At 44.5% G+C, this 15212-nt stretch overlaps 1 protein-coding gene across 6 annotated transcripts in view; it reads left to right on the top strand.

Annotated features, from left to right (window-relative positions):
• SULF2 (sulfatase 2) overlaps positions 1 to 14674 on the top strand; it is a 241049-nt gene extending 226375 nt beyond the window's left edge. For all 6 annotated transcript variants that reach the window (XM_035124105.3, XM_035124104.3, XM_035124102.3 and 3 more), the window contains 9 exons: positions 1181 to 1277; positions 4323 to 4417; positions 5530 to 5589; positions 6072 to 6241; positions 7260 to 7402; positions 8909 to 9032; positions 9788 to 9818; positions 10470 to 10523; positions 13656 to 14674. In XM_035124105.3, the coding sequence (XP_034979996.1) occupies positions 1181 to 1277; positions 4323 to 4417; positions 5530 to 5589; positions 6072 to 6241; positions 7260 to 7402; positions 8909 to 9032; positions 9788 to 9818; positions 10470 to 10523; positions 13656 to 13686 (805 nt within the window). In that variant the 3' untranslated portion in view covers positions 13687 to 14674. The remainder of the gene's footprint in view (positions 1 to 1180; positions 1278 to 4322; positions 4418 to 5529; positions 5590 to 6071; positions 6242 to 7259; positions 7403 to 8908; positions 9033 to 9787; positions 9819 to 10469; positions 10524 to 13655) is intronic.
• Positions 14675 to 15212: the final 538 nt, after the last annotated feature.

The following is a 15212-nucleotide window of genomic DNA, read 5'->3' as shown; positions in this document are numbered from 1 at the left end:
TCCTATGAAGTGTAGTTTGTGAAGAGTGCTGAGATTTGTTTTTAATTATTTTGGGGGTTTCACGCATTTTCTTTTTATTAGTATGCTGCTTGGGGAACGTTTTGATCAAGTTGTTTATATATATTTATTTATTTATTTATTTATTTATTTATTTAAGTGAAATGCCAAAATACAACACAGTGGGCAGAATTCACCTAACCAGGCCCTGAACAAGGTCTTTTGCTTGCACAATGGGGCTTCGCCCACCCCCAAAAAAATAGCTATGGGAGAATCCCCAGAACAGAATGCAGGAGGAGGAGGGGATTGTTCCATCTGGCAAGCTGCAATGTTTGTGCTGATGGAACAAATGAAAGAGCAGGGTCTTAAAGTCTACCCGCTGCTTTAATCCAAGAGAGTTTATGGGCATGTTGAGGACCACATCTGTCCAATTTAACTCTCAAATCAGTTTTCAAGATGATTGGGAAATATAAGCTACTATGTAGTGGAAGCTCTATCATGAGCACTGAAATACTACAATGTACGCGGGTGCACTGTGGGTTAAACCACAGAGCCTAGGGCTTGCTGATCAGAAGGTCGGCAATTTGAATCCCCGCGACGGGGTGAGCTCCCATTGCTCGGTCCCAGCTCCTGCCAACCTAGCAGTTCGAAAGCACGTCAAAGTGCAAGTAGATAAATAGGTACCGCTCCAAACGGGAAGGTAAACGCCGTTTCCGTGCGCTGCTCTGGTTCGCCAGAAGCGGCTTTGTCATGCTGGCCATATGACCTGGAAGCTGTACGCCGGCTCCCTTGGCCAATAACATGAGATGAGCACCGCAACCCCAGAGTTGGTCATGACTGGACCTAATGGTCAGGGGTCCCTTTACCTTTACGCACATTAAAGACAACATTGTGAATTCCAAGGGCTAAAAGAATGGCTCGATCGCAGCTCCTGTTTCCAAAGTGGGGGAAGGGATAATAAAATAGATTGTGATGCTTCTTAACACACACACATCTTAACAATGGTCAAATGCTGTATGTCACCTTTGAGGGGCCCATTTTGCACCCCTGCTCAGTTATACTACTGCACAAAAGGCGCTTGTGAACTTGATGCTTTCTTCTAGAGTAAGTATGTTGCTGGGAGCATCCTTTTCCATTCCTTGCTCTGCTGGCCAGTCCAGTGACCTTTCCCCCCTCTTCCCAGATGTTACATCTTAGAGAATGACACCGTTCAGTGTGACACAGATCTGTACAAATCACTGCAAGCTTGGAAGGACCATAAGCTTCATATAGACCATGAGGTGAGTGGTTTTGACAGCTGCATATATCCTGGCACACACGGGAAACGCCACTTGAATTTGCATCCCTAGACACTAGCAAATCTTGATGCCTTAACAAAACTGGGAGGCTGCAGACCCTTAGCCAGACTTTGCATAGCATCTCAGGCAGACACGCCTGACAAGGTTGTAGGTTCTAGCCCCAGAGAATCTACCTCTTCGAAATTTTGTGCTGCCCACATTCTTTTTAACAAAGGGTGACAGCGTGATCAAAGGTATCAAGGGGAAGCAGTAACTGGACAGCTGTCAGCTTTTGAGTGAGTGCTGCTTGGTCAGCTGTAGAATGTTTAGAGGCAATGGATGCTGCTGGTCTTTTGTCATAGCTGCGAAGTTTTCCCTTTTCTCGCGAGGAAGCCTATTCAGCATAAGGGAAAATCCCTTTAAAAAAGGGATAACTTGGCAGCTATGGTCAGAGTCTGCAGATAGTTTTGCCTTTGAAGGCAGAGACTGGTAGACAATCAGTAGCTCCTTCCTGCCAAGAGCAATTGTTGCTACTATACAGAAACTCCTTTTAAATAGTTCTACATGATAGCTTTTCTCACTGTTCTGTGCATGGTGGTTTACCACTTCGTTGAGTGAATTTTTGTAAAAGGAATGCACCCAAGGGTTTCCCTTGGTCCATGAAAGGGCTTTTGATCTGAATCATTGTCATAGTGATTTTTGAACAATATTGACCGATATGCCCAGTGTTAGAAAATCAATGACAATCATTTTGAAAATAGAAGTAATCAACCATGGAAAATGAAAAGGAAGGTTGTATCATGCTTAGAAATACAGTGGTACCTCGGTTTAAGTACACAATTGGTTCCAGAAGTTTGTACTTAACCTGAAGCGAACTTTCCCATTGAAAGTAATGGAAAGTGGATTAATCCGTTCCAGATGGGTCCGCGGAGTACTTAAACTGAAAGTACCCAAACCGAAGCATACTTAAACTGAGGTATGACTGTAATAGAGACACATTCAATATTATGATGCAAAAATGAGGAAACCCACCTTGTGTTTCTATTAAAAAATGTTTAGAGAGTAACATCCCTATCTGATGAAGTCTGCATGCACACGAAAGCTCATACCAAAATAAAAACTTAGTTGGTCTTTAAGGTGCTACTGAAGGAATTTTTTTATTTTATCCCTATAATGCAATCAGCATAAATGCCACCCCAAGAGGGTGCAGAAAAATGTATGAATACATTCTCTTCTTTCTTATCTCTCTCCCCTCCTCCTGTAGCCTTTGCATTCAGATTTGCATAAAGATTTGTTCTAAACCAGTGCTATCTATATTGCCTAGCAGTAGCTTTCTAAAATATTTCCTATCCCCGCAGTTTGATGTGATTTAATTGGAGATCCCACAGTTCAAACAGGGACCTTACGCCCCAAAATATGTGCTCTGCCATGTCTAGTTCCAGTGTGGTGTAGTGGTTAGAGCAGGCATCCCCAGACTTCGGCCCTCCAGATGTTTTGGACTACAATTCCCATCTTCTCCGACCACTGGTCCTGTTAGCTAGGGATCATGGGAGTTATAGGCCAAAACATCTGGAGGGCCGCAGTTTGGGGATGCCTGGGTTAGAGTGTCAGACTAGGACCTGGGAGACCAGGGTTGTGGTCCTCACTAAACCCTGAAGCACACTTGATGACCGTGGGCCAATCACAGTCTCTCAGCCTAACATCTGCCTTACAGGGTTGTTGTGAGAATAAAATGGAGGGGAAAGCAGAACTATGTATGCCACCTTGAGCTCCTTGGAGGAAAGGTGAGATATAAATGTAATAAATAACTAATAAGAACTTGTGTGGCCCCATCACTCTGTAATGAGAGACAGGATACTTCTCTCATTACAACTTCAGACATGGGCATAACCTGGTGCCTTATCTTTTTAAAACAAGGCAAAGAAAAAACATGACCATCAGCCCTTGTCTTTAAAGAGACTCCCTATCTATTCCAACATTTTCAACAAATTACTGTAAGTGCTAGTGTTAGTTTGTCTACTTAGTGCCTGACATATTGCATCTTTTGAGGATTAGGAAGGTTTCTTGCAAATACTAGAAATGCAGCTGTCCCCTCCGCAGTGCACTGATGCAAGTACAATGATCTTCCTGAGGGAAAGCAATTGCCAATTCAAGCTAATAGCTAGCTAGAAATTGCTCTTATTTCTACTGCAGTTCCAAATGTCCGTCACTTAACAGACTGAAGAATGCAGCTGTCAAGCTTGGCTTCTGGCTAGAGAGGAAAGTTTGGTGGTACAGCAGCTTAAATCTCTTGGTTTTTCAAAGAGGGGTAAAAGTGCAACAAGAGACTGAGAACCCATCTACACTACACAATTAAAGCAGTATTGTACCGCTTTAAACCAGGCATGTCCAGAGTCCATTTCGGGGGCCTAATTAATTCGGCCCGTCGGTCGGTTTAATCTGGCCCCTGTGTCAGTTTATTACCTGGGGTAAAATCTTTTTTAAAAAAGCTCAACAACTTCAATCCAATAAAAAGCTCAACAACTTCAATCCTATAAAGGATTGGCCCTTTGGTCGGCCCTCATGCATGTTCACTGCATCAAATCTGGCCCTCTTTGAAAAAAGTTTGGACACCCCTGGCTTTAAACAGTCATGGCATCCCCCAAAGGATCCTGGGAACTGTAGTTTATTAAGGATGTGGAGAGCTGTTTAGACTCCCCTGCTCTCCTCGCAGAGCTACGATACCCAGAGTTTTCTGGGAAGAAGGGTTGAGTGTTAAAACCCTCCCAAGAATTATAGCTGTGTGAGTATAGGGGTCTTCTAACAGGTCTCAAACACCCATAACAAAGTTCCCAGGATTCTTTGGGGAAAGCCATGCTTGTTTAAAGTGGTATAATACTGTACTGCTTTAAATGTGTAGCTCAGATGGGGCCTTATTGGGGTTGTGTTTATGTAGATGTTAAAAGGGTGTGTGTGTGTTATTGACACCAATTGGGTGAGAGGATGGTAGAAACCCAACCAATGTATCTTACAGCTTTCCCTTGTGTCCTTACTTTCTGCTGTTACTAGATTGAAACTCTACAAAATAAAATTAAAAACCTAAGGGAGGTGAGAGGCCATTTGAAGAAGAAGCGACCAGAGGAATGTGACTGTAATAAGATAAGGTACTCCTCCACCTATACTGGATTGGCAAACCTTAAGAAGTAGTTTCTGGGGTGGGGTGGAGGGTTATTATTATTAGTTTGGGCACGTTGGCCATACAAACGGTGAGGCTGTTGGAAATTCTTAGCAGTGCAAAGAGATGCTTCCTCTTGCCTACCACGTTCCTTGGGATTCCCACAGTAACGTTGTCCCCACCCATATCTTGAGCACCAGGCTTAGCAAATGACCTGCCTCTAAGGGAATTATTACATGTTTCATTATTGCCCTGCTTTGGAATATTTTAAAGATGTGGGCCTCGTTGTCACAACCAGCTGATGGCACAGTGGACTTGTGCCTGGACTGACTCACAACTGTACTACAGCTGGGCAGAATATTCCTTTTCTGTAACTAACAACAACAACCATAAATAAATAAATCCCTACATTTAGAAAACGGGCATGCCATTGGCACAGCTAGGCTAGAGCCTTTCTCCGTTACATTCTCGCTTTTTGTTCATGGGAATTGCTAGGAACGCTTGCCCTGCAGCTTGAAGTAGTAAAACCGAGAAGCAGGTTTCCTTCCTTGTCTGCCATTTCTGAAAACTAGACCTGAAGTAGCTACATGGGGGTGGGGTGGGGGGACTTTGCTGCTCTAGTGCTTGTTATATTCCACATTATACCCATCTTGTTCTTAACCAACAACAAATGTATATAGAAAGTACAAAGCCCTCCCTTTCCATATTGGCTTTTTTGGGGGGGGGAATAGTGTGCCTTGCTGGTTAGCTTAGTCAGTCAGAGCATGGTGCTGATGACGCCAAGGTCACAAGGTTTGAACCCTGTGCGGGTCCATATTCCTGCATTGCAGGGGGTTGGACTAGATGATCCATGGGGTCCCTTCCAACTCCATTATTCTGTATTGTGGGGGGTAGGTTCTCTCTCCTCCTCTGTCTCTTGCCGCTACTTCAATTCTGCTTTCCTTTTAGTGAACCTTAATGCATTTATTTTATATTTTAATATTGTTTTTATCAGCTTCATAAGCTGCCTATAGCTTACAGGGAAGTGAAAGAATAAAAAAACATAAACGGAGGAGAGATAGTCTCTTGGCTAATTGTTCATCTGGGTTTTTTGTCTTGCAGCTTCCATGCTAAGCACAAAGGCAAACTGAGGCACAAAGGTTCTGGTGTCCACCCTTTCAAGTAAGTACAAACAGGCATCACTAGACGAGTAGCAAATGTGAAATGCTCCTAAATTCAATTCTGCTGCAGTAGTTACAATCAAAAAATCTAACCAGAAGCATAAGGAAAGGATAGGGATTCAACCTCTGCCTGTAGGACTCACATGCTCATCTTGGCCATAGCTAACAATTGGTAAGGGTTGGAGGGCAAGGATTGTGGGAAGTGGGAGTGCTTCACCTGCAAAGTGCAAACATTTGGAATTGCAGCTATTGGTTGTGCTGTTCCAGGAAAAACAACCCACTACTTGGATTTCTGGACTGTGCCATTTCAGAGTATAGAAAAAAGTGCACTCTCTTTGAAGGTGCCTTCATCTGCCTTTCTCTTGACTGTACCAGACACAGGAAATGAATGAAGAGCATAGCCATCCTGGTTGGTAGTGACGGAGAGCCTCATTTCCCATGAATTTGCTGGTATAATGCAGCTTCGTTGTCTCTGTGCCGTAGGAAAGCCCTGAAAGAGAAGGACAAGCTGTGGCTCCTCAGAGAGCAGAGGCGAAAGAAGAAGCTGAGGAAGCTGCTCAAGAGGATTAAAAACAACGACACGTGCAGTATGCCCGGCCTGACTTGCTTCACCCATGACAACCAGCACTGGCAGACTGCCCCCTTGTGGACACGTAAGATATCCCCTGATACTAATTCATATGGCTGCATGCACTTCACCATGACTGTGGAGTTGCCTGCCAAGGCACAAAAGGGCATTGGCTTCTGCACTCTTCTTCCAAAACAAGCAAACATGCAGTTGCGTCCACCAAATAGAACTGAATTGCCTCTGAGAAATGCTGTCTCCTATATCCCTGAGAGACCTATCATCATCCTGTGTCTTTAGTGCAGATTAGAGAGAACAAGCCAAACCAAACCAAACCTGTGGCTGATTTCTATGAGAGGCATTTGTGCTAATAACTTTCTGAACCCCACCCTTTTTGGAGCTGGGAGCCCTGCCCTTTTATCCCAGAGGTGGTGGTGGTGGGGGGGAACTCTCTGCACTCAGTTGTGAGGGAGAGGCATCCACAGGGAAGCTCCTTGGCATTACAATGCTATCTGCAGCTCTGATGTTTCAGAGATGAGACTGCTAAGCATGGAATACAGAGTGCTATCTATACACAGAGAAGTGTCTCCCATTCCTTTCAACAGAACAAGAGTGGGGAACCACAGGTTAGGGATCTGAATGAGACCACTGATGCAGCGCTCAGAATTCTTCCCAGGCCATGCCCCTGCCGACTGTGGTTCATGCTCACCTTGAGTTCCCTGACCTACCTGGAATGTGTCAGTAAACCATATTCCCTCTTGCTTGTCTAGATGGGGGAATGGTGTGTGTGTAGACAGCTGTGATTTCTGTGTGGGTGTAATGTAACCCACTGTTCAAAGAGCAGTTGCATCTGCACAGGCTTGTTGTAACCATCAAAGGGTTACTTACCAGGAAAGGTGGCCTTGAAAAGATCCCCTATTTCTGCAATATTGCATGTAAAGGGAATGTACAGATAGGGCTGCTGCCTTGCTTGAAAAGGGCAGGAGATCACAGTGTGGTCATGCGTTTGTAGGAACTACCTTGATTTATAGGTTATCTCACAACATACAGTACTGTACTTTATTATAAACTTTCAGCTTTAACTATTGTTACTGTTGTATTTGCAGTGGGTCCATTCTGTGCCTGCACCAGTGCAAACAACAACACATATTGGTGTATGAGGACAATCAACGAGACTCACAACTTCCTGTTCTGTGAATTTGCTACCGGCTTCCTTGAATATTTTGATCTCAACACAGATCCGTACCAGGTATCCTGCATTTATTTATTTTTTAAAAAAGAGCAAGCCTTGTGCAGAGCTCAGAATAGAAGCTGAAACTCACATTTAACTTAACCAGTTTTCTTGACAATTGCCTCAAAAGTAACAGCCATGTTTGTTATGCAGTAGGCTTGCTGATCAGAAGGTCGGCGGTTCGAATCCCCGCGACGGGGTGTGCTCCCATTGCTCGGTCCCTGCTCCTGCACACCTAAAAGTTCAAAAACATGTCAAAGTGCAAGTAAACGGCATTTCCATGCGCTGCTCTGGTTCGCCAGAAGTGGCTTAGTCATGCTGGCCACATGACTCGGAAGTTGTACGCCGGCTCCCTCAGCCAGTAAAGCGAGATGAGCGCCACAACCCCAGAGTCGTCCGCAACTGGACCTAATGGTCAGGGGTCCCTTTACCTTTAGGCTAAGTAAACACTTGAGGCCATGCATTGGAAAATATATCCACTTTCTATTTGGAGATAAATCCTTCCTTCACTTTACAGCCACACAGTGCAAGCAAGTCTACCCAAGATGATCTTAAACATTAAAAAATAGAACAAATGGACAAATTTTATTAGGAATATGGGTCACATCCCCAGACAGAGTCAGGCTATTGAGCCATGGAGCTCTGTATTGTCAACATCAGGGAAAGTGAACCTACGGCTTCCCAGATGGTTGTTGGACACCAACTCTCATTGACCCCAGGCAACATAGTACAGGATAAAGGGAGTTGTAGCCCAGCAACATCTGGAGGATCATAGGCTCCCCATCCCTGATCTACAGACTGGCAATGGCACTCTGGGATTTTGAACCAGAGTCTTTCCTGTTCCTTTAGCACGGGAAAGAGAGGTGTGCTCTGCTAATGGATCTATGACCCTTCCTCTGTTAAGCAACTGTCTACATTGTCAAGTGCAACGGATATATCTGGTGAAGCAGATTCTTTTCCATGAAAGGAAATGTTTCCAATGTTTCTATGAAACATTTCCATTTGTTGTTGGCCAAAATGCATGCTTGCAATGGTGATGCATAGTTCAAACTTACGGCTGCATTTATTGTGTATGTAAAGATGTTCACTGATGGCCAATAGGTTTCTGCTTGTGAAGGTCTGTCTGTAGAGATACTGTGAAGATGCAAATAAGGTTGTTTCCTTTTGAGGAAGTGTGGGCTAAGTAGGACCTAGCCTTCTGGAGTAGGCCAGCTCAGCCCACTCCAGTGCATGTATCCACTACCATCTTTGCCTTCCCTTCCTTCCCCAAAGACCCACTGGGCAGAAGGGGGAGGCAGCTGCATGAGTTTTTACCATGATTCTCCCTCTATTATAATCCCATTTTTTACAGTTAAGCTGTGGCTGTAGAGTTTTGCAACCAATACATCAAATTTACTAATTCAACATGTTGTGATATATGGTGTTTGGTTGTTAATAATGCACCTCTTGGTGAGAATCCAAAAGGTGTATGTCCACTGCATAAATGGGATGACTTTAACAAAAACAAAACTTTTTAATCTGCAGCTAATTAATGCAGTGAACACACTAGACAGAGATGTTCTCAATCAACTGCACGTGCAGCTTATGGAACTGAGAAGCTGCAAAGGGTATAAGCAATGCAACCCAAGGACTCGGAACATGGAACTCGGTGAGGGGTCTCTTATCTTCGACTTTTTTAGAAAGTTTGTTTAAAGTAACTGAGATGGCACTTTTGCAAACGACTTGTAGATGAAACATTAACTTTATTAAGCAGGAAAACTAGATGAGTGTATACTGTAATCAGAAGTTGAACATTACCTTATAGAAGTATTTTCTGATGAATGTGTGAATGACAAAATACTGAGGTGCACATGGTACGGTCTCCTTACTAGCCTCAACTGAAGTATTCTGGGGTGGGAACTTCCCAAAGGATCCACCTTCTGCTAAATTTATTGTCCTGCATTGATACACTCACTAGGAATCAAGCAGTCATAGTAAGATTTTGAAAACGAGAGACCAGCTTAAGGGGTACATATGCTTTGTTTGTTAACCTTCCAAGTGCATTTCAATGGAGAACAGTGTTGAGGGCTTAACTCAGTGGCCACACATGTAAGGTTAATTGTTCCATAATTTGTTTCTGTTCCAAACAACTTGTCTATACTGACCAGATGCTGCAATAGCAGGGAGGCAATGGTAAATTTTAAACAAGCTTGAGTTTGATCTCTCCCCTCCAAGGGGATGGAATCAAAATCTTCACTCAAGATTGCGGATCCTTAAATCTCTCTGCTTTGAAACTTTCACAGACAGCAATGTGTTTTCTTTTAATAGCATGCCTTTCCCTTTTCCAAGTTGTGCCTTAGAATGTGCTTTCCCCCACTCCTGTGATCAGTGCTGCATAACCAATATTATTTTCTCCCCCTTTAGGCCTTAAAGATGGAAGCTATGAGCAATACAGGTACTACTTAAAATATAATTATTTTCTCCCCAGTGAGCAATAGGTTGTAGGAAGATATGGGCAGGAAGACTTAGGCTGTGGGGTTAGAACTAGGATACTCTGAGTGGCTCCAGAAGTTTGGGCCCCTCCTGCCAACCTAGCAGTTCGAAAGCACGTCAAAGTGCAAGTAGATAAATAGGTACCGCTCCGGCGGGAAGGTAAATGGCATTTCCGTGCGCTGCTCTGGTTCGCCAGAAGCAGCTTAGTCATGCTGGCCACATGACCCGGAAAAACTGTATGTGGACAAACGCTGGCTCCCTCAGCCAGTAAAGCGAGATGAGTGCTGCAACCCGTCGTCCGCAACTGGACTTAACAGTCAGTGGCCCCTTTACCTTTTTTTAGCTATTTCATTGGTAGATAGGTTTCGTTTTATAGCATAATTCTACAGTATAAGAGGGGAGAGGCAACTTGGGTATAATATGAGTGTTGTCAAGTTGGGTGCGGGAGAGAGAAGTCTCTGCTACAGAAGATTACTGTCCCTCCTTTAACAATACTTGCGTAGCAAATGAAACATGCTAAAACCCTTTCCCCCCCCCCTTTCTTCTGTGCTGTAGTGCTGGTGGTTTTCTTGACATGGTTAACTTTTTTCTCTTTTTGCGGCTCACACATAAGGCAATTTCAACGTCGAAAGTGGCCAGACATGAAGAAACCATCTTCCAAGTCACTGTGAGTTGGGAGTCCATCCACACATTATTCTCTCTCTCTCTCTCTCTTGCATACAGTCCATATTTGCAGTGCAGTTTCATCTATTCTTGCTCTTAAATCCTAATGAAGCGTCTGGGAGAGTGTTGACTCTAACCTCTTTAACTGCAGCCAATTAAGGTTTAAATTAGTTCCTGTCGTCCTACTCTGTAGCAAGGTAGGGTTCAGGCTGGAGGCAAGGCTCAGGTGGTGCTATAAGAAGGCAGAACTCTAGTAGTCGCTTCAGCCACAAACTGAGACTGAGCCCTGTAAAATGGCAACAGCTGCACCCCAGTTGATAGTCCTATCTGCAGCGCAAGGTGCTTGTTCCAGTAGCCTCAGACTGCGACTGCAGAAGTGAGACCAGGGGCGCTCTGTTCAATGCAGTTCTCAGACAGCACGGACAACGGCTCATCTGCTAGAAGCACTAGGAGCTCATCTTGCATGCCCTACTGGTTCGGAGTCCCAATCCCTTGTAGGGGAATCCAACTACAGGTTTCTAAAGGGCTAGAGAAGCCTGTCCTCTCCAGATTTGGTGGACTTCCCTTCCCTCCAGGAGTTAGTGGAATTGTAGTCCAAAACATTTGGCAGGCGCAGTCTACTTTTAAGGTTGCTATTGGATAGAAGTGTAGGTATACTACTACAGAGGTAGGCCCTCATTATTATAAGACAGTATTTGTTCCTCTGTCAGCTGCTCTTGTAGAATCAACCTTTCTTTGTTGTGCTGAACAAAAGCTGTAGCGCATGTTGAAATATGCTGACTCCGACACTGTTACTTTGAGAAAAACCTAGGTAGGAAAGTCAAGCAGTCAATTACACAATTCGGAGGCCAAAATCATTGAGCAGAAATCACGGCAGTGATTTCAGAATTTTGTACAATGCTTGCAAGAAATGTGAGGTCATTTAAATGATCCACATACAGTGCAATGAAAATAGTGTAGACCAGGGGTCCCCAAACTAAGGCCCGGATGCGGCCCAATCACCTCCTAAATCAGGCCCTCGGAGGGTCCAGGAATCAGCATGTTTTTACATGAGTAGAATGTGTCCTTTTATTTAAAATTAGCTGACCCGGCCACGCGTTGCTGTGGTTCTTTCCTGTGATCCCCCTCCCCACCCTGTCCCGATCCATGACGTATCCTGCGCGTCCTCCCTCCACCCCGGCTCATCCCTGTGTTTCAGTAGGATACCCTTTCCTCTGTTGTCCCTGGGGAGTGTTGCCCCCCCCCATGTATCTCCATACCTTGGCCCCCACCCTTGGAGAAGGAACTGTTAGGTTCTGGGTTCTATTTCCCAGCATGCACTTTTGTCTGAGCCCTCTGTTGTCCCTGGGGAGTGTTGGCCCCTACCCCCGGTATCTTCCTACATTGGCCTCCACCCTTGGAGAAGGAGCTGTCAGTTTCTGGGTTCCATTTCCCAGTATTTACTTTTGTCTGAGCCCTCTGTTGTCCCCTTCCCCCTGTATCTCCATACATTGGCCCCTGCGCACGCATCGTGAACAAATCTATATATTTAGAATAAGGATCGGGGGTGATGATGCGCCCTGGGACCCAGAGACCTTTATAAATCCTGACCGGGGTGTGTGTGTCAAATAGTGAATCCCCACAGCCCCGTAGCAACAGACAGGCCCAGACAGAAGGAGGGGGGTCATATGGGCCACTTGGCGCGGGCCTCCAAATCCAAAGGGGGTCTCGGTCAGCATATTCACAATCAGTAAAATGAAAAAAGTAACAAAAGGGTTAAAAACAGGGCCACATTATCTACCTGGACTGGGCCCTGCAAGGGCCTGGCAACAGAAGGCGCGTTCTGAAGCACCCAAGTTGTTCAGTTCCATAAAAATCCCAGGAAGTGGCATGGGGAAGGTAGGGGATTGTAAATTGGGGGGGGGGGAATTGGGCACTGCAAATATCTGAGGACATGGTTGTTGTTTTTTTGAAAAAAGACGCAGAGGGTTGCATTCAGTCATAGTATATGTGAAATGGAGGTTAATAGCCCCCCTTCAGATCCCCCTGAGCCTCAGAGTCCCCCTGAGTTGAGGCGAGATACTGTGGAGATGGCAGGTTTCATCCCTGTGTCTCCCCCCACCCTGTTCTGACCCATTACGTACCCCTGCTCCCTATTCGGCCCCCACCCCCCACCCCAGGCAGGCCCCTACCTCCACTTGGCAATGTTGGTTATTCGGTGGGGGATTTTTTGGGGGGGGGTTGTGGTGCTAAATGGTAAAGTAAAAACCCCTTGCCGTGCAGGGGTCTACATAAATCAAAGGCTGTGCTGCGTCCTGTGATCCATGCGCTTGTCCTCTCCCTAGCAGCCTGGCAGGGTCCCAGGGGTCTGATATTGGCCACCTTGGTGGTTTCAGTTGCTTGGTTGATGATGTCATCTGGTGTGTGGGTGTGGCTAAGATTTCACAGGAAGGGAGAGGGTGGAGGAGGGTATTACGCTACTTGAGGGTGCTGTTTAACTTGGTGGAAAACCAGGTCTATACCTGCCCAGGTGTGTGATTTGAGGGATGTTTGTCCCCAACAACGCTCGGGGAGTGGCCTGGATCGTTGTGTCAAAATTTCAGGACGATCGGTCAAGCGGTTACGGAGAAAAGAACCTGCAGTTTCACGATTTTTACATTTATATATATACATAGGTGCATCTCTGGGTTATTTGTGGGGCATAGGAATTCGTTCATATTTTTTTCCAAAATATAGTCCGCCCCCCCCAAGGTCTGAGGGACAGTGGACTGGCCCCCTGCTGAAAAAGTTTGCTGGCCCCTGGTGTAGACATAGTTCTCGACACTGAGTCATGTAAAAGTCCAACTGCTGTTAAGGAAGGTAGTTAGTTAGTGCAGTGTTTCTCAACCAGTGTGCCTCCAGATGTTTTGGGACTACAACTCCCATCATCCCTAGCTAGCAATACCAGTGGTCAGGAATGATGGGAGTTGTAGTCCCAAAACATCTGGAGGCACACTGGTTGAGAAACACTGGGTTAGTGAATGAATGAATGTATCCTTTGCTTCTGTGTTGTGGGTAATGCACAGTGGAAAGGTATGTCCTTTGCATGGCTCTGCTATGAGAACAGATTGCTTTGCTCTTCAGAGAGTGAATTAATTAAATGTGTGTTCTTTTTCAGAGGACAACTTTGGGAAGGCTGGGAAGGCTAATTTCCTGCAACTGCTGGACCTCAATGAGGATATAAACTGGCCAGAACTTGAATCTTTGTACAGACTTAATGAAAGTGTGTATGATTTCAGACTGAATTATAACATTAGCCTGGAGGACTGGATAAACTTTGATGCTAAGGTAGATAGGATGTTTGCACTGTTATGCAATCTAAAAAGACACAGTGACCTTCTGGGGAGTACTTTCATCCAACATACGTATCCCTTCTTGAAGCCCACTGGTTTACCTGCTTTTGCTTTGGGTTATACCTCACTTGCTTCACAAGCTATTTTACTTCCACCGATCACTGCAGATACTGTTTCAAGAAATGGCAGCAGAGAAAACAAGGGAGACTCATTGAGACACTTGGAATCCTAAGGGGCAAAATCGCACAAACTATTTCAGTGGCAGCCAAATAGCCCCTCTGCAACTTCATCTACAGCTTTAAATGGCATTTGAAAGGACAAACAAATGGAAAAGGATCTCTTCCCCCACCTACAGATTAGGCAAGTCAAAATTAGACAGTGGTAGAAAATTGCTACTGAGGCACGCAGGATATCCTGGATATTACTGAACGGATGCACAGACTCAGCACTAACAGTCTTCAGGTGTTTGTCTACCACAGAAGCCAGTTTTGTTCACAGTTCACATCTACCTTGGGCTCATGAAGAAATTGAAATCTTCACTCAGTGAAACCAGCTTTCCAGCATGGTACTGTAAATATTCAGTGTCCTGTTTCAAAAGAAATCCAGAAGTTCAGAAGAATTGTTACTAAAGTGTTGGCATGCCCCAATTCCATTTCTGAAAAGTCACTCCATTGCATAAAAAAATTTCAGACTTTAGCCATTTTTAAAAGCACTGCAAAATTAAAAGCAGTTTGTGTATGTCTTGAATTTTAACAAAGTTGGATTTGTATTAAGTCTTTGTGGTTATATTGTATGTTCAAAAACCAAAATTACTACTATAAAAGAAAGCACTTGTTTACTTTTATATTTGTTTGTTTTAAACAATGGCTATTATTTTGTGACCAATAAAAATGCAGGTTTGAAAAAAAAAGCACTCATGGCCACAGTTCAGCAGACAAGTAGGCACACTTTACCCAACACAGTGCTGGGTTTTGTGCCTCCTTAGAAAAAAGAAAAGAACGTACTGTTTGGAAGCAGTTTTAGGAAGAGACTATCCAAACTCAAACTTACAAGGTTTCCTACAACAAACATCACCTGTCCAAAATCACAAGTTGACCTCAATTTTCAACTAACTTGTTTTTCTTCTAATGTACTGCAGCATTTCAATCACAGAGAGAAATTGGTGTTTGAGCTATATAATGTAGGTACGATATAGTATTTGCAATGTAATGAGTTTTTAGGCAGGAAACACCAGCTGGTCAAATAAAGATGGAGGACACCTGGTTTGCCCAGTAGTATAGGTAGATGTGAAAAGGAAACGGGTTAGTAGACCACAAGCTTAACGTAAGTCAACAGTGGATGCAGCAGCAAAAAAAGCTAATCCTCTTCTAGACTGCATAAAC

This window comes from Zootoca vivipara, chromosome 7 (genome assembly GCF_965207765.1).
Source record: "Zootoca vivipara chromosome 7, rZooViv2.hap1.1, whole genome shotgun sequence".
Lineage (NCBI taxonomy): Eukaryota > Metazoa > Chordata > Lepidosauria > Squamata > Lacertidae > Zootoca > Zootoca vivipara.
Note: the sequence above shows the minus strand (reverse complement) of the source record. Positions and strands in the feature narration are given on the sequence as shown.